Source organism: Notolepis coatsorum, assembly GCF_963971535.1.
Source record: "Notolepis coatsorum genome assembly, chromosome: 10".
Taxonomy (NCBI): Eukaryota; Metazoa; Chordata; class Actinopteri; order Aulopiformes; family Paralepididae; genus Notolepis; species Notolepis coatsorum.
The window spans coordinates 48,467,197-48,491,954 of record NC_140174.1 but is presented as its reverse complement, the minus strand read 5'-3'; the positions used below and the strand labels follow the sequence as shown (position 1 = coordinate 48,491,954).

General features: G+C 46.6%; 1 protein-coding gene across 1 annotated transcript in view; it reads left to right on the top strand.

Annotated features, from left to right (window-relative positions):
* abcc3 (ATP-binding cassette, sub-family C (CFTR/MRP), member 3) overlaps positions 1-24,758 on the top strand; it is a 207,800-nt gene that overhangs the window by 97,562 nt on the left and 85,480 nt on the right. Inside the window, exons 5-11 of the mRNA XM_084323656.1 lie at positions 6,838-6,963; positions 8,306-8,367; positions 9,880-10,011; positions 14,107-14,349; positions 16,483-16,660; positions 17,316-17,477; positions 22,622-22,714. Of these exons, the coding sequence (XP_084179782.1) occupies positions 6,838-6,963; positions 8,306-8,367; positions 9,880-10,011; positions 14,107-14,349; positions 16,483-16,660; positions 17,316-17,477; positions 22,622-22,714 (996 nt within the window). The remainder of the gene's footprint in view (positions 1-6,837; positions 6,964-8,305; positions 8,368-9,879; positions 10,012-14,106; positions 14,350-16,482; positions 16,661-17,315; positions 17,478-22,621; positions 22,715-24,758) is intronic.

Sequence of the window (24,758 nt, the reverse complement as noted above, 5' to 3'; positions counted from 1 at the left end):
CCCTGTCGCCCTCTCTGTCTCCCTGTCTCCCTCCCTGTCTCCCTGTCTCTCTGTCTCCCTCCCTGTCTCTCTGTCTCCCTCCCTCCCTCCCTCTCTGTCGCCCTCCCTGTCTCTGTCTCCCTCCCTCCCTCCCTGTCTCTCTGTCTCCCTCCCTCCCTCCCTCTCTGTCTCTCTGTCTCCCTCCCTCCCTCCCTGTCTCTCTGTCTCCCTCCCTCCCTCCCTGTCTCTCTGTCTCCCTGTCTCTCTGTCTCCCTCTTTGTCTCCCTGTCTCCCTGTCTATCTGTCTCCCTCCCTGTCTCTCTGTCCCTCCCTCCCTGTCTCAGGGCAGAGAGTTGTGGACATTGGGCCGATGTATGTTTAGTCAGGGTTAGGCCAGGGCATGCTGTGGCTCAGCAGACAGACTGAATAGTGAATGTGTTGTTTCACAGTAGAGCTGTTAGGCTAAGCCCACTTTATCTCAACCCCAGAGCTCCAGGGTTCCAGCTGTAATAGAGCTCCTTAACCAATACACACACAGCAACGGGATCAGTGTGTACTGGACGGCAAGCGGACCGGTGTATTAGTTAGATACCGGCAGGAATAACACGTAGACACAGAAACACACACACGCGCGCGCGAGCACGCACGCACGCACGCACGCACACACACACACACACACACACACACTCTCTTAGCTGTCCATCGTGTTCGATGATGACGCTTGCTCCAGGGATGGGGAGAGGGGGGGGGGTTAGCGACGCTGCCGCTGGTGCCACTTCTCGTGGGCGTTGAGTCCAATCCTTGAGCCGCACACCCGTCCACAGATGGCGCAAGGGAAGCCAGATACCTGGGGGATGCCAGCCGCCCGCTGGTGTCGTTGCGTGCGCCTCTCAGATCTTCGGTCTTGGTTTGTTTGGTGTATTTGGGAAACTGCAGTGGCACAAGTGACTTGCCAGGCTGATCTGCCGAGTGCCAGAGTTTCAAGCTGCGTGATGTTTGCACACTTTAGGAGGTCCCTGGTGTAGTCCTTAAAGCGTCTCATTTGGCCTCCAGCAGCCCGCTTTGCTCCTCTCAGTTGGCCATAGAGGACTTGGCGGGGCAGGCGGTGGTCAGGCATACGTATGGTGTGCCCTATCCAACGAAGATGTTTTTTGGCCACAGCTGCGGCCATACAGATTGAGTTGGTGTTGTTGAGGATGTCTGTGTGCGGGACTCGATCTTCCCAGGTCAGGCCGAGGATCCTTTGGAGGCAACGGATGTGGAAAGCGTCCAGGTTGGTGATGTGCCGGCGGTATGGGGTCCAGGATTCTGCTCCATAGAGCAGAGTGGAGAGACATACTGCGTTGTAAACGGCAACCTTGGTGCTGATCTTCAGGTTTCGGTTTTCAAAAACCCTGCTGCGTAGGCGTCCATAGGATGATGCCGCTTTATTGATACGTGTGTGTATCTCCGCGTCAAGGGAGCAGCATGAGGACAGAGTGGAGCCGAGGTAGGTGAAATGATCCACTGTTTTGAGTGGAACACCATTTATGTGAAAACTGGGAGGTGTAGAGGTTCGGGAAGTGAGTTGGGACATGACTTCGGTTTTTTGTATGTTGACCTGGAGACCGAAGGATTGGTACAGGCTGGATATGGTGTCGAGAGCATGCTGCATAGACTCTGGACTGTGAGCTAAGATGGCACAGTCATCAGTGTACTGTAGCTCACATACTTGGCAGGATTTTGTCTTTGTGTGTGCCTGGAGCCGGCGGATGTTGAAGAGACTACCATCAAGGCGGTATTCCACATGGACACCGTCTTCATGTCCCAGGGCTTGGCGGAAGAGGCAGGTGACGGCAGAGAGGAGGAGATTAAAGAGCACCGGAGCCAAGACACAGCCCTGCTTCACCCCAACATTAACCTTAAAGGATTCTGACTGGAGTTCACCCGTCTGGACTCTGGCTTGCATCCCGTCATGCAGCTGCTGAAGGATGGAGAGAAACTTGGGTGGTACCCCAAGTTTGTTGAGGTGTTTCCAGAGCAGCTCACGGCTGATGGTGTCGAAGGCTTTGCTTAGGTCTATGAAGGCTATGTAAAGATCCTTGCGATGCTCTCTGCTCTTCTCTAGCAGCTGCCTCAGGACAAAGACCATGTCGGTCGTGGATCTGGTCTTCCGAAAGCCACATTGAGTTTCCGGAAGCGCAGCTTCAGAGATGTTTTCCACCAGCCTGTTCAGCATGATCTTCGCCAGCACTTTCCCTGCGATGGAGAGGAGAGAGATTCCACAGCTGTTTCCGCAGACTGCTCTGTCCCCTTTATGCTTGTAGATGACCACAATGTTTGCATCCTTCCAGTCCTGTGGGAGGGTCTCATGTTCCCAGATGTTGCAGATCAGGAGGTGCAGACGGCGCGTGAGGAGGTACCCTCCATGTTTGAAAACCTCTGCTGGGATGCCATCGGGTCCAGGGCTTTTATTGTTCTTTAGACCCGCAATGGCTTGACGGGTCTCAGAGAAGTGTGGTGGGGTGTCCAGGTGCATGACTGGTGGCATGTCTGGGAGATTATCCAGGATATGTGGGTCAGTGGGGTTGGTGTGATTGAGTAGAGACTCAAAGTGGTTTGCCCAGCGGGTGAGGATCTCATGTCGGTCCTTAAAGAGTTTAGAGCCGTCGACTGATCGAACTGGAGCAGTCGCCCGCTTCCTGGGGCCATGCAGTGCTTTGATGGCATCGTAAAAGCCATGGGTGTTGTGGCAGTCTGCCAGGCTTTGGATCTCCTTCGCCTTCTGTATCCACCAGGCATCCTCCATAGTCCGGAGGGCTCGCTGGGTTGCTGTTCTTGCTGCAGCAAAGGCAGCTTTCAGGGTGGGAGAACCAGGGCAGGACAGGAGAGCTTTGTGGGCTTCATGCTTGGTTTTTAGCAGGGACTGTATCTTGGCTGAGTTACAATCAAACCAGTCCTGGTGTCGTTTCCTCGTCTGGCCAAGTGCCTCAGAGGCTGTGCTGTGGATAGCCTGGTGCAGAGCTGGCCAGTCAGCTGATTCCTCCGGGATCTTATTGAGGTTTTCAGCAAGGAGCTGTCGGAGGTGGTTTTTTGAGGTGGGGGTGTTCAGTGCTGCAGAATTGAGTTTCTTATTAGGTGCTACCCTCGGTCCACAGGGTTGAATACTCATGAGGAGTTTGGATCTGACCATGAGGTGATCAGTCCAGCACTCGGCTCCACGCATGACTCGGGAGGTAAGGACGTCCTGTCGGTCCTTTTGGTGTACAATCACATAGTCCAGGAGATGCCAGTGTTTAGAGCGGGGGTGCTGCCAGGTGGTTTTGAACCTGTTCTTCATCTGGAAGATGGTGTTGGTTATGACCAGGTGGTGTTCTGCACAGAGGGAGAGGAGCCGAAGCCCGTTGTCATTTATCTTCCCTACTCCATGTCGGCCAATAACTCTGTCCCATACCAGGTGCTCCGTGCCCACTCTAGCATTGAAGTCTCCCATTAATATGAGCTTGTCCGTAGCTGGAGTTTTCTGTAATATTGAGTCGAGGGCTCGGTAGAAATCCTCTTTGATGTTGAACTCAGCATCTAAAGTTGGTGCATAAGCACTAAGGAGAGTGGCGAAGTGTCCCTTTGCAAGGGGGATGCGCCATGTCATTAGGCGTTCGCTGACACCGATGGGGGACTCTGGGATGCGTTGCAGCAGTTGGGACTTCACAGCGAAGCCTACTCCATAGATGCGGCGAGTGCCTTCAGGGACCCCCTTCCAGAAGAAGGTGTATCCTGCACCAACCTCTGTCAGGGAGTCCTCTCCATGTAGTCTAGTCTCTGTGAGAGCTGCAATGTCGATGTTATACCTTGCGAGTTCCAGGGCCACGAGTGCTGTCCTGCGGTGTGGCCTGTCAGGTGTTTCAGCCAGGTCCAGCAGTGTGCGAACATTCCACGAAGCAATACATAAATGCTTATTTCTTAATATTTTAGTTTTTCGACCGCAAAAGGGGATGCTTTGACGGTTGCGGTATACCGCCCGGAGATAGAAGAGCAGACAATGTTTGGACCACCTTTTCTAGGTCCTTCCCCATCTCAGGGGTGAGCAGTGTGGGGCTGCTCAGTCACAATGGAAGCTGCTGAAGCGATGCGCTGCTCCATCCCGCAGTCTCAACGACCATCACTCCATTGTCGCCTGTGTGCATGGTTTGGCTAGACACTCCCAGCCACATCCTTGGCCTGTACCTACCGCCATTCCACAACGCCACAGGACTTTTTTGAAGGGGGGGGGGGAAGGATGGGCAAGAAGCTTGCACATAGGTGAGGATTAAGGTGAGGGTGTGGCTGTGCAGTCCTCACTCCCACCATCTTCACTCCTTGCAGATTAACCTCCAGTGGCATGAGAGAACCCATGACGACCTTCGTCTGGCAGGAGTTGCAGGGGGCTGCCGGTGGTCCGGTCTGTTGGACTCCGCCTGTGCCTGTCCCTAGGGCAGATTTTTCCTCAGGGTTTAGTCCCCTAGCCTCTATACCCGCCACGGGTTTACCCATGTGGCAATGGGGGTCCCTTCCTCCGCCTTCGCAGCCGTTGTGGTGGTTCTCACATCCACCATCTTCCGCCTGCTCTGCCGTTGAGGTGTTTTGGGATCACTCTTAGTCTGGCCTCTACCCTTCGACCTGTTCGGCTTGGGTGGCCCTGCCAGGAGTGCGAGACTCCCGCCGACATAGCTTTAGGGGTCATGGAGACACGCAAAGTGCCTCACCACAATAAGGTGGTGATCCCGGCGAGAGACACACACACACACACACACACACACACACACACACACACACACACACACACACACACACACACACACACACACACACACACACACACGGTTCCTTTTTCAGGGCTTAGCGTACAGGTACCAGAGGCTGCCGTTCGGCTACTCTCTGGCTCCTCGCATCTTCACCAAGTGCGTGGAGACCGCGCTGGGGCCTCTGTGTCGTCAGGGGATACGAATTTTATTCTACCCTGGATGACGTTCTGGTCCTCGGCCGGTCAGAGAAGATCGCCAGGTCTCATACCAGGCAGGTGGTGGAATTCCTCACCAGCCTGGGTTTTGCTGTAGACTGGAACAAGAGTGCTCCTCTTCCCAGTCAACGGGTGGAGTATTTGGGCTTATTTCTAAGCTCAAGGTCTATGTGGGCATCCCTCTCAGAGCGGCGGCGAGAGGATATTCTCGGTGCGCTCGGGAGGTTCCGTCCTAGGATGGTTACGGCGCTGACCGTGATACGCTTGCGCGGTATTATGGCATCTGCTCAGGCTGTGGTCCCTCTTGGCCTCCTCTTCATGAGGAGGATACATAGGTGGGTTTTTCAGTGTGAAAATAGACCCTGTGAGAGTCAAGTGGAAGCTGCTGTGGTTCCCATGTCAGTATTGGGGGACCTCGCCTTCTGGGGTCATCACTTTTAGCTGCAACCAGCAGCTCTATAGGTCACTCTGTCAGTCGGTTGGTCCACAAAAATGTCCCCAATTAGCTAAAAGGAGGCATGGCAATGGGAGTGGCTTATCGCAAAAAGGTTGCAGCTATTGCGAATTTGCATTTGTTGAGTTAATAAGCATTGGAAAAAGAAAAACATAAACTACTAATAAACTAGCAAATTCTTGATCGACTAACCAACTAAAAGGGGACAGCCCTACAGACAGACACAGAACATGGAACAGAGAGGTAAGCAGCCAGCCAGCCAGCCAGCCAGCCAGCCAGACAGCCAGCCAGCCAGACAGACAGACAGACAGACAGACAGACAGACAGACAGACAGACAGACAGACAGACAGACAGACAGACAGACAGACAGACAGACAGACAGACAGACAGACAGACAGACAGACAGACAGACAGACAGACAGACAGACAGACAGACAGACAGACAGACAGACAGACAGACAGACAGACAGACAGACAGACAGACAGACAGACAGACAGACAGACAGACAGACAGACAGACAGACAGACAGACAGACAGACAGACAGACAGACAGACAGACAGACAGACAGACAGACAGACAGACAGACAGACAGACAGACAGACAGACAGACAGACAGACAGACAGACAGACAGACAGACAGACAGACAGACAGACAGACAGACAGACAGACAGACAGACAGACAGACAGACAGACAGACAGACAGACAGACAGACAGACAGACAGACAGACAGACAGACAGACAGACAGACAGACAGACAGACAGACAGACAGACAGACAGACAGACAGACAGACAGACAGACAGACAGACAGACAGACAGACAGACAGACAGACAGACAGACAGACAGACAGACAGACAGACAGACAGACAGACAGACAGACAGACAGACAGACAGACAGACAGACAGACAGACAGACAGACAGACAGACAGACAGACAGACAGACAGACAGACAGACAGACAGGTAAGCAGGCAGACAGACAGGCAGCCATGCGCTGACATGATTAGTCATGTCATTAGAAATGACATGATTCTGAAAAACCTAAATGGTACTATTATAGGTAATGCTTTTATTGGTAGACGTCATAAACTGACCTAGATTATTCATGAGCGCCAGAGGGGTTTGTTGGATGGAAAGAGTTTGTGAATGAACGAACTTCTCTGCTCCATGACCTTGAGAGAGACCAGGTTGTGTGTGTGTGTGTGTGTTAAAAGGACGAAAGCACACGCATGTTCTGAAACAAGTTTTTAATATGGAGGTGATATTCACATTGATAAGCTCATTATGTAACTTTGTGTACCTGCGTGTCATTTGTCCTGTGTGTGTGTGTGTGTGTGTGTGTGTGTGTGAGTGTGTGTGTAATGTGTGTGTGTGTGTGTGTGTAATGTGTGTGTGTGTGTGTGTGTACATCTGTGTGCATTTCAGAGTGAAGTCCCCGACAAGCTGCGCTTCACCACGTTCTACTTCTACTTCAGCCTCGTGGTCCTGGAGCTGATCCTCTGCTGTTTCAACGAGAAGCCTCCGCTCTTCTCCAACGTGGTCACAGACCCTGTGAGTGACAGGCCTCAACACGGCCCACTCAGAAGAGGCACGAGGGGGTGGGTGGGTGGGTTCGCCTGACTGGTTATCTATGGGTCTCTGCGGGTATAAGCATTCATGTCCTTGTTTCTATTAATGTTGCAGGGTTCGCACAAGCGAACATAAAGTGCTTAAAGTGCTTGATTTTTTACCAAAAAAAGTCAAGGCCTGGAATTCCTTGAAAACAGCCAATTTTTTAACAAGGTGCTTAAAAAATAATTGAAATTTAAATCAACCATTTGCATTGAAAGTTTTGTTCATCCATGATAAAATTCTTCTGAATCAAGATCTTCCCTCACTCAACTAAGCTGTTCTGATTTGATGGTATTGCTGACGTGAATATAGCACTGATTTGCAGTAACGCCCCCTCTATGGTTGTAGCGCATAGTGTAACCCGACACTTCCTCAAATGGGTTTTGACTGCGAGGCACAGAACGAGTGAGCGAGAGAGAGGGAGAGAGAGAGAAGAGAGAGGGACCCGTCTTCTCTCACACACACGGAGCATTTACACAGGTTGTGTGTAAATGCTCCCTGCCTCCGTGTGTCCCTCTCTCTCTCTATCTCTCTCTCTCCCTCTCTCCCTGTCTATCTCTCTCTCTCCCTCGCAGTCGGGAGCACTAGCATATCACTGTAATATCTTTGCGCATGCTCCCACGTGCACGCCCATATTCCGATCCGTACAATAATAATCACAGAGATATATATTGTCATTTGAAACAAGTTACCAATGCCAATTGTCCCGTGGGATTATGCCCCCCGCGGCGAAATTTATTAGTATCCCCCTCAATCTCTCTCTATCCCTGAGAGGAACCACCCACTGAGGAGCTCCCCGAGAACTACATAACTTCAGGGCTTTTTTTCTCCTGTTTGCATTCGCAAACCACCAATAGGAATGCTGAAGTGATGCAAGTCTGACCGTGCTTCTGCTGGCAAACAAATAATTGTTTCACCGAGTTTCACCATAGCATTTCCTGGGTGACAAGTGTGGCCAGCTGGGCAATAGCGACCATGATAGGTTCGCAGGATTAGTTGCGTCACAAAGGCGGCTCAGATTTTGAGAAAGTACAGAGAAGCTTCCCCCCTCCAGTAGAAGAATGTGAAAAGGGCGCTCTGGTGACAAGTTCTGCACAAATAATAGTCAATGCCTCCAAGAGGTTAACTGTAGAATAGAAAATGTGGGTGGAGGGGGTCCTTTAAAGCAGGTCACACACTCACTCACTCACACAGAGAGAGTGGTTGTTGCTCGTTGCCGGGGCGAAGTCGGTCACATTACCTCTTTGACTTATGTCCTCCATCTCTCTTTGTTTCTCCTCAGAATCCCTGCCCTGAATCTACTGCAGGTTTTCTGTCCACCATGACCTTCTGGTGGTTCACAAGGTACACCTCCACTCCTCTGCACGTACAGTTCATCACAAAGACCATCACAAAGTCCATCACAAAGTCCATCACAAAGACCATCACAAAGACCATCACAAAGTCCATCTCAAAGACCACCACATACTCCATCCCAAAGTCCTTTACAAAGACCATCACAAAGACCATCACAAAGTCCATCACAATGACCTTCCCCAGAATTCTAAACACAGTATACAATATGTACGCAGCAGTCACCAATATATACACATACGTACATATACAGCATATGTCTGTGATGCTGTGGAGGAAATTAACCCGATCAATGAATGTAGATAGTCAAATATAGACTTGGTAAACACAGATTTATTATCAGAGTTATTGGTGGATGACTCATTGGAGACACCAGCTGATGTGTCCCCAGGTGAGCTCTAGAGTTCAGTGAGACGTCAGTCTTTATAGTGTGAGAGAAAGGCATTCTGGGTAAGATGGCCCAGGTGCAGGATTGGAGGGGGATTCTATGAGGGGGGAGGGGTTGTATCAGGCGTATCAAGGAGGGGGGGTGAGTTAGGAGGAGGAGGAGGGTGGGAACGTGGCATCCCAATGGTCTTGCCTGTCAGCTTAGTTGTCAGAGCATAATCTCTTGTACGACAGGGAGACAGGGAGACTGGGAGGCACTCAGGTGGCCTCCGTGGAGTCATGCCGATTCCTTGGCATGACCATCTCCCGGGATTTGAAATGGGAGCTCAACACATCACGGGCCTGCTCAAGAAGGCCCAGGGGAGGATGTTCTTCCTCAGGCAGTTGAACAAATATAAACTGCTGAGGACCATGATGGCCCAATTCTACACGGCCATCATTGAGTCCATCCTCACCCACTCCATCATCTCCTGGTTCCCCGCTGCAGCGGCAAAAGATCTCGCCAAGCACGACTCCAGGGCGCTGAAGAGGGCGAGGAAGATCATGGCCGACCCCTCCCACCCCGGTCACAGCCTCTTCACCCTGCTCCCCTCTGGGAGAAGGCTGAGGATCCCAAAGGCCGTGAAAGCTCGTTACAGACTGAGCTTCTTCCCCTCAGCCGCCAGGCTGATCAATGCCTCAGGTCCCCCCCCCCCCCCCCCCTCTGCCCCCAAGTGACACTGGCACAATGACACTGACTGCACTGCACTAGTCCTTACTGGAATTCTGCACTCTTCACTTTCTTCACTATATATATATATATGTATTTAATTGATTAATCCTCCACTGCACTTTTTTTTGTCCTGTGTCTGTGTTGGTGTTTGTCGTTTACTGTGAAAAAAGAAAGGGAAAAAAATGCATACACTGTATTGCTGCAACAATTACCAATGTGTTTTTACACAAATGGCTTAATAAAGGAATCTGAATCTGAATCCCTTTCTTTTCTAGTAGCCTCCGTCCATATTTACAAACGTAGTTGAACTACTAGCAAGCTACTGCAAAAAGTAGTTAAACTACCGATGTACTGTATATATATCTTACTGGCTAATACAGTACTTCTTCTGCTCTCTCATTCAGTATGGCCATTAAGGGCTATAAGACGCCTCTGGAGGTGAAAGACCTTTGGTCCTTGAACTCGCGGGACAGCTCAGAGGTGGTGGTTCCCAGGCTGCTCAGAGAATGGGACAAGGAGCAGACCAAGGCCCACAGGTAAACAGGAGGATGGGGAGGGAATGATGAGATGATGGATGGATGCGCAAATAGATAGATATTACTATAGATAGATAGATAGATAGATAGATAGATAGATAGATAGATAGATAGATAGATAGATAGATAGATACATAGATAGATAGATAGATAGATAGATAGATAGATAGATAGATAGATAGATAGATAGATAGATAGATAGATAGATAGATAGATAGATAGATAGATAGATAGATAGATAGATAGATAGATAGATAGATAGATAGATAGATAGATAGATAGATAGATAGATAGATAGATAGATAGATAGATAGATAGATAGATAGATAGATAGATAGGTGGATGGATGGATGGATGGATGGATGGATGGATGGATGGATGGATGGATGGATGGATGGATGGATGGATGGATGGATGGATGGATGGATAGATAGATCGATCGCTCAGCTGGCTGCCTGTGGATCCTATGGTCCCAGGTTCAAATTCACTCGGTTACATTGGTGAAAATGGTGGGATCTCACTGTCCTGCGAATCTGTATCCAGGTTTACGTAGCAATGGGGGTGGGATCTTATTGCATTAACCCCTGGAAAGTGTCGCACGGACGAAAAAGACTCTGGTTAGTGTGGCCGCCTGTGGCTCCTATGGTCCCAGGTTCAAATCCACTCAGTTACACATATAGATGGATAAATAAATAAATAGATGGATCAGCAGGTAGAGAGGGGGAACCGATTGTGCTCGATACCCCTGTCCTCCTTTCTTGCAAAGTAATTTAGGTCACTTATTTTAAAAATAAATCTGACTTAGATTTTCATTGCCTATAGGGTCTGAAATAAGGTCAGGGTCCCAAGTTAAGAACCTCACGAAAATAAATATGCTGCTTTGGAAGGAGTGTGTGTGTGTGTGTGTGTGTGTGCGTGCGTGCGTGTGTGCGTGCGTGCGTGTGTGCGTGCGTGTGTGTGTGTGTGTGTGCATGCGTGTGTGTGTGTGTGTGTGTGTGTGTGAGAGATAGAGCGAGAGAGAGGGGGGGTGAGAGAGATGAGGAAGGGGCAAGAGAGAAAGAGAGCTGGGAGAGTGTGTGTGTGTGTGTGTGTGAGAGAGAGGGGGGGGGGGGGTGATTACTCAGCCCTTGTGTGGGTGAATGTAACAAGTTCCTAACGTTTTCTTTCCCCTATTATTTCATGCACACTTTATTCATTGTTTTAAATTATTATTTTCTTTTAAGTTATTTTGTGCATCACTCTGTTTTGAATTTGATGCAAATTTGCAATGCATGAGGGTCATCCTTTTGTGTTAAATGGCTGCATAAAGCAAGCATTTGTTGACTCATGTTGATAAGCGTATTAAAACTTGGAACTTGAAAAAGATCCGTTTAAGGTAGATAAAAAAATAAATGTTTGATTAATTTGTGATTAATCAGTTAACTATGGACAATCATGCGATGAATCAGATTAAATATTTTAATCGATTGACAGCACTAGTACAAATGGCTTTACATTTGTAGGCACGACAGAATTGTGGACTATAGAAAGATATGGGATCTACCTTTGGGTCCTCTACATTGATTGATTGAACATTTTATTAACAGATTGCAGAATGGGTACAGTACAGTACAGCTCAATACACACAATTGTTAAGGGGATGCAGACCAGAGAAAGACTTTCATCTTGTTTACATCAGGGTCCCCCATTTTCAATTCATCATAAGTATTTCATCACTGTACAAGCACTGTACTGTTAAGCCCAGCATGTTTGGCCTGTGTGATAATGATTCAGAGGTGTTCTGTAACAGCTCAGCCAACACCCCTGACGTTGTGGTGGTTAATGAGAGCAGTAGAGAGGTGTTTATTCTAGAGGTTGGTTGTACCTTCGACCACAGCCTGGAGGAAGCCTTTTTAACCAAGTTGCTGAAATATCAGCAGCTCAAGCTGAACATCTCACAACTAGGCTACAAGTGTCAACTTTTAGTTTTCATTTTTGGCAGCCTGGATCATGTTCACAAGCTGGTGGTTAGGGGCCTTCAATTGGCCCACATCTCCAAGAGAAAGGCTAAACAGTTAGCAAGGTATTGCTCTATATCTGCTATTATTGGTAGCCGCTCTATTTGGATACAGCGTTGCTTTTTGTACCCATAGTAGAGTAGATATAGTTTCATGGAATTGCTATTGTATCTGTTTTTGAAACGTCATCTGTGTCAATATTGTATGTATACGATGAATGCTGCACAGTCACAAACCTAATTGAATAACTCCCAATGAGCTAATTGCACTGTTAGTGTAATGGCAGGATTTCTCTAGACTTAAAATATATATATATAATAATGCAGGACCTCTTTAGAGAGAGGTCTTTATTCGGCATGCAACGACACAACGACATGCAATGGGCGGCACACACACACAGAGGGATACACTACACACACACACATGCAATTGTCTCTCAGGGTCGCCGATGCGATTGAGCTCTGCTCTTAACCCATCCCGTACTCTGTATTCATGTGGACATAAATAAAGCATCTAAAATGTGTGTGTGTGTGTGTGTGTGTGTGTGTGTGTGTGTGTGTGTGCATAATCAGAGAGAACCATCAGTGCAGCAAGACGCTCCCTTGAGAGATCAGCAAAGAGACAAATCACACTGCCGCACCCTCACTTGCACCCTCACTTACACACATACACCGTTTACATCTAAAGTAGACCCCTGTATGTACCATTGGCCACCCTAGTCTAGGACAGAGAGAGAGAGAGAGAGAGAGAGAGAGAGAGAGAGAGAGAGAGAGAGAGAGAGAGAGAGAGAGAGAGAGAGAGAGAGAGAGAGAGAGAGAGAGAGAGAGAGAGAGAGAGAGAGAGAGAGAGAGAGAGAGAGAGAGAGAGAGAGAGAGAGAGAGAAAGGAAGTCCATTTGCACTGTTAACCTATTTTGTTTCTAAAGTAGCTACATTTGGTTTTGAAAAATAGATTTGTAGCCTGCTCACGCCTCCAAATCCACCCTCTACTGCTTTGGAACGTATTATGGCAGAGTTCTGTTACACTCTGACTTCAGCCACAGCTACTGAAATAATGTTTTGTCTATTTTGCTTTCAAAGACGTGAAGCTCAATCCATATACCGGTCTGGTGACCTCCGTCTCACCCCCCACAATGTGTCACAAAGAGAAAAGGTGCAGCATTCCCTACAAACATCCTGGCAGTGCAGCCAGAGGAAGTTCCTGTGCAAACACATTTGACACCAGCCTGCTGTCTGATGAACTCTGACCTTCAGTCATTGTTTGGCGTCACTCGCTTTCTCTTCTTTCTGCGAGCACTCTGCGGTTACCCCTGCCAGAGTTTTCATCGCTTTCTCCTGCGCGAGTACGACAACTTGTAAAGCGATACGAAGGAACTGGATTATGACTCTTTAATAGGGGTCTTAGGAACCTGTTTTTCATTGTTTTATCAGGAGTGCTAAATTCCAGTTCAGTTCCCGTTGCACAGTAATGGGTTAATTAATCCTGTGTGGTTTGTAATGCTGCCCTCAGTTTGTTTTGGAGTAGTTCGCTCACAGTTCAGAAAAAGAGGACATCTTTTATTTGATCAATAGCCGACAGTGATAAGGAAAATAAATAGATTGCCGGTCGTTGTGCGTCCTTGGCCGAGTAACAGGCAATCAGTACATACACTTGAACCTATGTTTACCCACAGGTTATAAGGAATTTCACTGAATGGTTAAACAGAACAGAACACTATCAAACATGTGTCCAGAGTTTGAAATGTAAAGAAAGTAATTGTCCTTGGAATCTTTTTTACTTGAAAACTTTAATTAAAATGACTGAATATGGCCACAAAATATCAGCAGCTTTAATCCCAAAATATGAGATTCAACCTTATTTTGACTGAACCCTAATCTGCACTCTTGACTGTGTATTCCTACACTCTGAAATAAACACATTCCAAAAGAGCCAACGCAGCCAACAGCCTAATGACTATATAGCAAGGATTGGCAATACATCTGTAACGATTGTTTAGCATCTATCAAATATATATATATATATATTTTTTAAACAAAAACTATTTTGACATCTATCTCTCGTTCTTTCACCTATAATAACCACCCTCCCATCTCCCCCAGTGTGCAGGATCCTTCCACCCAGGCTCTGTACTCCAAGACCCCACCAGATGGGACAACCAATCACATAGGGGGGGAGAGCAGCCCAGAGGAAGTGGAAGTGCTGCTGTCCAATCGGAAAGGTCCACCCAGACAGCCATCATTCCTGCGACCCCTGTTCAAGGCGTTCGGCCCCTACTTTCTCATTGGCTCTGCCTTCAAGCTACTGCAGGATGTCATTACTTTTGTCAACCCACAGCTTCTCAGGTGAGCCGAGAGACTCCGGCCGCACAGCGTGGCTTGTAATGATCCATGATGATTTTCTTCTATTTTCGTGTCATGCACACAAAGTGCCCGACCCTTGTGGATTTATTTAAGACAGTGGTCAACTATTTCCTTACAGAATTACAGATTATTATACAGCTCGGTCTTAAACTAAATATTTTGCCTTAAAATAAAATAAAAACGTTTTTCATAAGATTAGATTAGATTCAAATGTATTGTCATTATACAGCAGTACAGTACAACGAAAACAGGTTTTGCATCCAACCAGAGTGCAAATGTAACAGTAAAGTGCAATAGTAATATTCAATGTGGATAGATATATACATGGTAAGAATAAATAAATATATATATATGGTATGTACAGCATTATTGTACATGCTAACATACATAGTTATATGGGTTATATGCAGGTGTATAAGTAGCTATATAGAATGATTATATGCAGGTATATTCAGACAGTATAGCATGTGCGATAATGCTGTATATACGTATATATATTTTTATTCTTACCGTATCTGTCTGTACGTACCTGCACATAATTATTTTATATATCTGTAGATACTATATCTATATGTGTACATATCCCTTACTGTACATATTAATATTACAACTCTGTACATATATCTGATTAGCACTACACCCAGTAGTACTAATCTATATATTTTATACCCAGTTTAATCACCTGTACATTACTATTGCACTTTACTGTTACATTTGCACTCTGGTTGGATGCCAAACTTATTTTCATTGTACTGTACTTGTACTGTATAATGACAATACATTTGAATCTAATCTAATCTAACCTAATCTAATCGAATAGTCAGACACAGGACACACACATCGTTGTCGTGTCTTATTTTAAAGACCATAAGTGGCCGTTACCATACGCCAACAAGCAAGCGTTGTCCCTGCTTGGCCACACGCTAATAAGCTTGTTTTGCATGTGTTGGTTTGTATATTCCATTGTATAGCAGCAACCACCAAACCTGGAATGGATGCTGTCTTTGTTTAGGATGCAAAGTCAGAATGCAAATATGTTTCTTTCATACGATCGGTGTCCACGGTTGCTGTTCTGTGAAACTCTTATCATGAGACTAAATATCCCAGGAGACAAAAGTAGGGCACCCTTGAAAACCCCAGCAGTGGTTAGCACTGTTGCCTCACAGCAAGAAGGTCCTGGGTTCAAACCCCAGCAGTGGTTAGCACTGCTGCCTCACAGCAAGAAGGTCCTGGGTTCAAACCCCAGCGGTGATTAGCACTGTTGCCTCACAGCAAGAAGGTCCTGGGTTAAAACCACAGCAGTGGTTAGCACTGTTGCCTCACAGCAAGAAGGTCCTGGGTTCAAACCCCAGCAGTGATTAGCACTGCTGCCTCACAGCAAGAAGGTCCTGGGTTCAAACCCCAGCGGTGATTAGCACTGTTGCCTCACAGCAAGAAGGTCCTGGGTTCAAGGGAGCCTTCAAGGGCAAGAAGGTCCAGGTGCCTTTTCTGTGTGGAGTTTGCATGTTCTCCCTGTGTTTGCGTGCATGGGTTTCCTCCGGGTACTCCCACTTCCTCCAACACCAAAGGACATGCATGCTAGGTGTTTCCGGCCAAGGTGCTGGCATTACAACTGGAGTTGGTCCCAGAGTGCCGCACTGTGTCGCTGCCCACTGCTCCTCAATAGTTAGGATGGGTCAAATGCAGAGGACCAATTTCCCCAAGCCAGGGAATTAATAAAGGTTCAACTTAACATATCCTTGTTGACCTCATGTTGTTACGCCGGTGGCCTACACTTTCTTATGTGCCACTAATGTTTAGACCGTATGGTTTTCTGTTCTCTGATGCCAAATTAAGCCCTGTCGGAATAAATTTGTTGTTCCACTTAATTTTTTTAATTAATTAAAGCGGTCTGATCTCTGCTTGACTGTAAGCAGTGAATCGCAGTGACTTTTCAAATACTTTCTGTTTGTTAAATTTGGGTTAATCCGCCACAATGCAGCAAAAATAGATTGTCCTGAACCCCTATGCACTCCAGAAAGGCTTAATCAAATACCTTCAATCTTTAATAATACTGACACTAATTCTCTCCAAATAATTGTTATTCAAACTCTCTCTCTCTCACACTTTTGACAGGTTGTTGATCTCCTTCACCAAGCAGAAAGGGGTTCCTAACTGGTGGGGCTTTGCTCTGGCCTTCCTCATGTTCTTCATAGCCTTCCTGCAGACCCTCATTCTCCACCAACACTTCCAGTACTGCTTTGTCACTGGCATGAGGCTCCGCAGTGGCATCATAGGAGCCATCTACAGGAAGGTACATGCGTACACACAGTACACACAGAGAGAGACACTATTGCTTGTAGAGCTCACATGCAGTCACACAGCTCTGTAAAGCACGTACTGTACTGTGTACCTTCAATCAAATAAACGTGCAGTACACTCACACTAATGCAAGAGTATGCACGTGACAGTCTGTGTACGTATGCGCATGAACCCTTCCTTGATGGGAAGCAACCGTTGTGATTGGAGGGTCAAGAAAAGAGGACGGGGCTTGAGATAGATCAATTGATTACTATGACGAACCAAAGGTTTATCACATAAAGGGAGTCAACACACGTGATACCAATTTAACAAAGATGATTTATTTAATCCTATCTAAACAAATAATAATCGAATTAAACAACAGAGGTATGTAACAGAATGGACAAGGATCCCAAGATGATTCACTTGGTGGCTGATACAACCTGTGGTGTCTGAAGTGGGAAAGCAGATGGGAGAAGCAGACAGAAGGGTTAGACAAGGGAAACATATATACTGTGTGTGCAGGCAGCTCTCTGCACTGCACAGGTGATTCAAATTGGGGTAACGACCTACCCACTCCAACCTGCTCTTTGAGTCAGAAGACTCCCCATTTGCAGGTAGAGTGGGGGTCGTCACAATTACACTGACTATAGATCTCCCCCTTCCAGGCGCTGGTGATCACTAACGCGGCGAAGCGCACGTCAACGGTGGGGGAGATAGTCAACCTCATGTCTGTGGACGCACAGCGGTTCATGGACCTCACCACCTTCCTCAACATGCTGTGGTCCGCTCCGCTGCAGATCATCCTGGCACTGTACTTCCTCTGGCAGGTCGGTAATACATACACTGTACAAGGTAGGTCATGGGTTCTTGACCTTTTTTCAGCTCGCGACCGACATTAGACAAAGTCTAGTCTCAAGTCTAGACCGGATGAGAACCCAAACTCAGTAAATGTAGTGTATCGCCATTGGATGCAACGTGCTTCTTAACTAATTTGGGGCGCCACCCACTTTCCCCATCTGTACCGCCTGGCGCCAGCGTTATTGACCATTATGCGATGTTTGCAGACCCGTCGTGTGTTCTGTATTATAGCTATGGAGACAATAGTATGGCTCATTTAACAGGCATTGTTCATAGTCCATTACTGACTTATCAGTTAATTTCTACACACTGTAGTTTGTGCGCTATTACACGCTAAACATCGCCCCTTTCCAAAATAATCCAGTCTTTATATGCACGTTATATGCAATAAGCCCAAATCGTTCTGGTTGATCGCCTGAAACCCCAAATACTCCCAAATCAAAGGTATATACCATGTACATTTTGTCTTCACAAAATCATCAAGGGGGGGGAGGGGGTCGTTTTAACTAGAAACTGCGATCGTGTTTGTCTAGCATGTTTTACGTCCGGTAAAACACAACACTGTGATCGTTACAAAAACATGTTTCAGGTTCGGTAAAATAGACATAGAATATACCTTACCTTAGCCAGAAGGTATTCCAAAAAGAATAATTTCCAGTGATCGCATCGCCATTGCGATTACCCGTGTATATGTCTATACTCATGTATACGGGAAATAGGCTTCAGGCAAAGAAATCTCAAGGCGATCGCTCTGTCGCTCTGTCTCCGAGGAGGAGAAGCCTGTGCAAAAAAGAAAAAAAAGAAAAGGTGTATCCACACCAAGCTATTCCAGTTCAAAAGGTAGCTGCCACCTGGTGAGATTCGATCATCATTGCAATTCCAACGTAGGCAGATGAGCCAGGGAGACCTAGGGCTCCGGCTGACCGTATAGAACGGGGATCAAAGAAAAAATATAAAAGGATCAAAACCTGAGAAATCTCGGGTATGGCGCTCAACGCATGGCGAGATAACCCGACTTATCTCGGGTATGGCCCCCAATGAGTTAAGACATAACTAGCACTATTGTCATATAGGGACCCAAATTGAGAAAATGTCGTCTTCCACTGGGACCTAGGCTCATTATTAGAACATACTGTACTACTAGGCCTCTGTATTTGTGGGGACCCAGACTGTGTAAATGTACTCTCTCGCCTTGCTTGGACCCAGGCTGGTTTGTGTACTCCTGTGGGGTGACCCACCAAAAACAGGCCATTTAACGTTTTGTTGACGTCTAAAATTAAAACAAAGATGGCGGCTAATGCCGTGATAACCAACGGGACTGTCAGAGTAGTTGTGCTCTTGTGATTGGTTGAAGATTGGCGAGGCATGCCTAGGCATAATGGGCCTCATTCATGAAGCGATATAAGAACAGATTTCGTTCTTAACTAGCATTTCCTCTTATTTTGTTCTTACCTGGGATTCAGCAATGTTTTCTTATAGTTGCTTTTCTCTCAGGCAAGACCAAATTCTAAGAGTGGTCGAGAGCACTCTTACCCAGATAAGAAACTCTTACCCAGATGAGAAACATTTAAAAAGCCTACCATTCATAATAATACATCAGATTTATATAGCGCTTTTCCTAATGCTCAAAGACACGTTACAAAACAAACAATATAATACAATACAGTTTTAGTAGATAAAATAAAAGTATATATATAAAATGGTGAGAGAGGAAGGAGTTCATGGGTTGAAAGCAAACCATTGGTCAATTGCCCCCAAATACAGTACCCCCAAATACGACTTTATAAACCCAGAACTTTTCAATAATTATTATTATTATAACTTATTGCGTGCGTTTCCGTTAGCCGGTAATTACCGGTATTTGACTGGCAAAATCTGTTGAAGTCCGACAAATTTAATCTCTCCGGTCATAGTGTCCGGTGAAAATAGTTCCCTCTGGGCACAGTTTGATTATTTGAATTGTATTTGGATGGGCTGGAGTTGGGTGGCCTATGCGATGAACGAAACAATCATTGCGTTTGTTGTCGTTGCTTCGCCAAGCAGCCGGTCTGGTAATGACGACGCTGTGTCAGTGAGAGCTTGCTGCTGGATTTGCGGAAGGCATGCAGCTGCAGACCCACAGAACCCACCAGCTTTGCTGGCACAGTGCGGCCCCCAGACCTGGAAAGCTGCTCTGCGGGTCTGCAGCTGGATGCTTCTTGCAAACTAACTGCGGCCGGCTCGCGCTGATATATCAGCTGCCAGCTCGCTGACACAGGATGTCATTGACCGGCTGCTTGGTGAAGCAACGACAAATGTAATGATTGTTTCGTTCATCGCATAGGCTATTTAATTTTAGCCTATTTTAATACAATTCAAATAATCAAATTGTGCTTAGAGGGAATTATTTTCACCGGACATTATGAGCAGCAGCACCAAGTCGTTGGGAGGTGGAGATATACATCACGGCGCAAACCCACGATAATGTTGCCGTCTCTCTGCCAAATTTCTCAGTTCTTCGCTTGATATAATTAATACAAATGTCCAATATAACGGAATTCGTTAGCTCATAAAAATGTGATTATAACAGACTGCTGTTTATTAAGGTCGGGCAGACTGCCCACCGACACCTCAAGTCGGCAGCAGCACGCAGTCTCGAGGGACTTATTTTATTTGGAATATATTAATGACTGTATATACGCAAAAGTAGTCTAGTTTTAAGTTAAAATATTATAAATGCCTTGATGATGTCATTCTTTATATAGGCCTATCAATTGTTTTTAAGCTCAATAAACTCTGACCGGAATTTATCCCATTTGTCCGGTAGATTGAAATCTACCGGACACTCAGAGGTCCTGCAAAAAAAAATTCTAACGGAAACCCTGCGTGCGTTCTGCTTCTGAAATGGATTATATATTGCTGTTAGAACAGTTAGATGCTGGCTGCCCATGCCGTACGCATATAACGCATATTACAACCTCTCCTCTCCTCCCCTCTCTCCTCTCCTCTCCTCTCTTTTCTTCTCTGCTCCACACCTAAAGTTCTGAGCGCACTCTGAGTTTTAGCCACAGGGACATTTCAGAGAGAGATGACAGGTGACAGATCCGGTATTTCCGAACCCGGTATTTCCGAACCTATAGGTTCGGAAATACCAGATCTGTCACCTGTCATCGCTCTCTGAAAGGAGAGAGCATAGGATCAGCGGCATATACATATCAGTATACTGCGCGATTGGTTCTTGACAAGCGCGCAGCCAGTCGTTCAGTATTGACAAAGCCTACTTTGCTGGAACGATTTATTTCGCACTATACAGTACGTATAAGTACAAGTATAAGTCTTTATATGTCATCAGATGAACACACACACATATGCGATGAGCGACCCACAGGAACACACACACACACATGCACTGAGTCGCAAGTCGTGAGACGTGTGTGTGTGTGTGTGTGTGTGTGTGTGTGTGTGTGTGTGCATGTGTGTGTGTGCGTGTGCGTGCGTGTGTGTGTGTGTGTGTCATTTTGAGATCAGTCGCAAATCGCTTCCTGTTGAATATATCAGACAGGGATCAGATGCCGAACCACGGCTGTTTTACACACGCCTCTTCGCCTTATAAGGAGATGGTGGGTGTGTCTGTATGCAAATGAATTTAGCGCGAACGCGCATTTCAGTTTAAGAATGAATGGGATTCATCACGCAAATCACCTGAGTAAGCACAGATTTGGACGTTAAGAACGGCTTGATGAATGTGGCGGTGGCTTTTCTTATTGTTCTCTTAACAGACTATAAGAAAAATAATAAGAGAGTATTGTTGAATGGGCGGCTAGGTGGTGTAGTGGGCAAGGCACTCGCCACCAGTGTGGAGACGCTAGGATTCGCGTGTTCGAATCCAGCTCTCCACATTGTTTTCAGTTTAGCTGGTCGTCCGCAGTAATACACATTGGCCGTATTACGGGGAGGGAAACTGAAGGGTGGGGATCGGGCGTTGTGAACAAGCGACTCCTACAAGTCGGTTGGTGCGCCTGCGCAGTAGAATCAGGAAGTGTCGGGGGCAGCGTGAGCCTCCCACGCGTTACTCCTCGACACTGAGAGATCGAGCTGCGCAGGTGAAAAGATGCGACTGCTGTTACCTCAAGTACCGGAGGGGACTTGTGCTATGTATGACTTAGTCCACATTGCAGCCGGCTTGTGGGTGGCAAGAAACAGCGTTCGTGACAGGGGAGGGTTGAATTGGATGATACGAAATTGGGATGGGAGAAAATATAGAAAAATGGGAGAAAAAGTGGATCAAAAAAAAAAAGAAGAGAGTATTGTTGAATGAGGCCCAAATGGGTACTGTAGTAGTTGGCATGGAAACCAGTAAAGATTACGATATGAAGCACATTTTCTCAAAGATTAAGTTAAAACATTTACCTTTATTGGTTGTAACTAGGGATGTTCGATATTGGCTTTTTTACCGATATCCGATATACCGATATTGTCCAACTCTTAATTTCCGATACCGATATCAACCGATACCGATATATGCGGGGTTTCCCCCCCCAAAAACACAACATTGTGCATACTTTTCACAATAAATAAAATAAGAATTTGTTCTTACTTGCTTGCCTGGGTAAATTTTTTTTTCTTTTTTTTAAATCGATACTGATAATTTCCCAATATTACATTTTAATGCCAATATCAGCCGATAATATCGGTAGGCCGATAATATCGGACATCCCTAGTTGTAACAGTGTAAGAATTAAATAATATATACCTCCATCAAAGATTATGAACCTACAATACAGTTTGACAATGGGGGGAAACCAGAGGTGGAACCTGACTTCCCAGGTATATTGCGAATTTATGTTTTTCATATGTCCGGCAATGTCACTAACTTACAGGCTTGGTACGTTGTGTAAACCCCCCCCCCCCCCCCCCCCAAAAAGAATTTCAATCCAAATGGAATGGCAATACAAATGTTTACTGTTGATGACCCTGGGGATTTGAGTGTTTCGTAATTGTTCATATTGTGGTCGAATTGGATGGATACTTCCTACTTTTTTAAGTACTTTATTGTTTTGCTCATATTTGCCTTATTCTTGTTTTGCCCAGCATGTTGACTGGTTATGTGTGTATGTGGTGTTGTGTTTTGCAGACTCTTGGTCCATCTGGGCTGGCTGGTGTGACTGTGATGGTGCTGCTGATACCATTTAACGCTGCCATTGCCATGAAGACACGGACCTACCAGGTAATACCAGTACCAGTAATCCCAGTACCAGTAATACCAGGTAATACCAGTACCAGTAATACCAGGTAATACAGTAGTACCAGTAATACCAGGTAATACAGTAGTATCAGTAATACCAGGTAATACAGTAATAATAATAATATATTTCATTTATATAGCACACTTTAAACTCAGTGAGCTCTCAAGGTGCTTCACAGCAGAAGGACAATAAATAATTAATTAATTTAAAGAAGAAAAAAAATTGAATAAAAGGTTTAAAACAAGAAAACATTCAAATGAATAAAAAAAAAGATAAGAATAAAAAAAAGGTTTAAAACATAAAAACATTTAAAATTAATAAAATAAAATATAAAATAAAATAAAAAACTTAGGAGCAGATTAAAAAACAGGCCCTAGTGGAAGGCAGAGTACAATAGATGGGTTTTAAGGCTGGCCTTGAAGGCAGCAATGGATACTAGGTACATAATCCTGCCATTAACCTTGACCAAGGTACTGGTGTTAGAACTAGAGCTGGTCCCCAGGTGCTGCACTGTGGCTGCTCCACTGCTCCTATATAGTTAGGATGGTTTAAAAGCAGAGGACACATTCCTAAATTTGGCGATAAAGAGACTTTAATTCAAATACTTTTGTGAGAGGGGCAGAGAGAAAGTGTTAAGTGTGTTTGTAAGAGGCTGAGTGAGGGAGTGAATGAAAGAGTGAACGCGAATAAGTAACCTTGCACGGCGGCCGGCTTCGCAAGATCATGTGAGAGAATCTATCTGGTCAGGCTTCAAGTTATGCACTTGCGCCCCAAACCACAGTGGTTCAGATCCTTTGAGAAACAACCGGCGACTACAGGCAAAGACACTGCCAAGTATTTTTTTCAAGCCATATTTCCAAACAGTTTCAAAGGAAGACTTCCCAGATGGTTTTGCATAACAGACCATCTGGTGGATCAGGTTAGGGAATAAGACAGAGGAAAGGTAACCTGCTCGTGTGTGTGTGTGCGTGCGTACGTGTGTGTGTGCGTGCGTGCGTGTGTAAACAGAGTTAGTTCGTGAAAGAGAGATATTGGTATTACTGGTTGTTAGGGCAGCGGTGGCGGAGCCCAATAGCAGAACACAGGGAGAGAGAGAATGGAGCGTTTTAGGTAAGTTTTAATTCCTTCGGGTTCCGAGCAGACATGGCAATAGAGAATATACAAGAATGTGCAACATTGGACGAGTAGTGACTCTTGCTTGAGTTTCTCAGGAACATCTGGGCGGGTGACAGCGTCGGCCGAGAGTGGTGGTACTGGGCACAGGGAGAACAGAGGTTAGGACATGGCAGGCATTACAGACAGAGCAGGCATGCTGGGTACGTCCTCGTACCTAGGTTAGATGGAATAACACTGAGACGATCAGGAGCAGGATCCGCAGGGTTGATATCCGGGCCGGTGATGAGCTGACGACTCTCAGCTGGGCTGATTGTTGCCAGATCACAGCGTGGGGAAGATGGCGTGGGAAGCTGCCCATATAAGGGCGTGGAAGCAGGCGGAGAGATGGAGGCTCTCGCCGTGATTGTGATAGGACCCCCCCCTCTACTGGCGCCTCCTGGCGACCCTCCAGGCTTGTCCGGATTGGCCCGATGGAAGTCCCGGATGAGGGCAGGGTCCAGGATCAGCTGGCGGGAGATCCAACTGCGCTCCTCCGGACCGTAGCCCTCCCAGTCCACCAAGTATTGGAAACCGTGGCCACGGCGGCGATGTAAGCGGGGTGGTCATCAATGATCAGCGGAGGAGGAGGTTCCGGAGCTGGAGGGGACAGAGGACTGGAGGCCACCGGCTTCAACTGTGAGACATGAAAAGCGGGTTGAACGCGCACATGGGAAGGAAGCTTGAGCCTGACGACTGAGGGGTTGATAATAGACAGAATCTCGTAGGGACCAACGAAACGGGGGGTGAGCTTCCGGGAAACTGACTTTAGAGGAAGGTCTCGGGACGAGAGCCAAACCATCTGCGGCGGCGATTCCGGTCAGCGGAGCGGAGCAGCGCGGCCCTGGTGTCCTTCCATAACCTCCTGCAGCG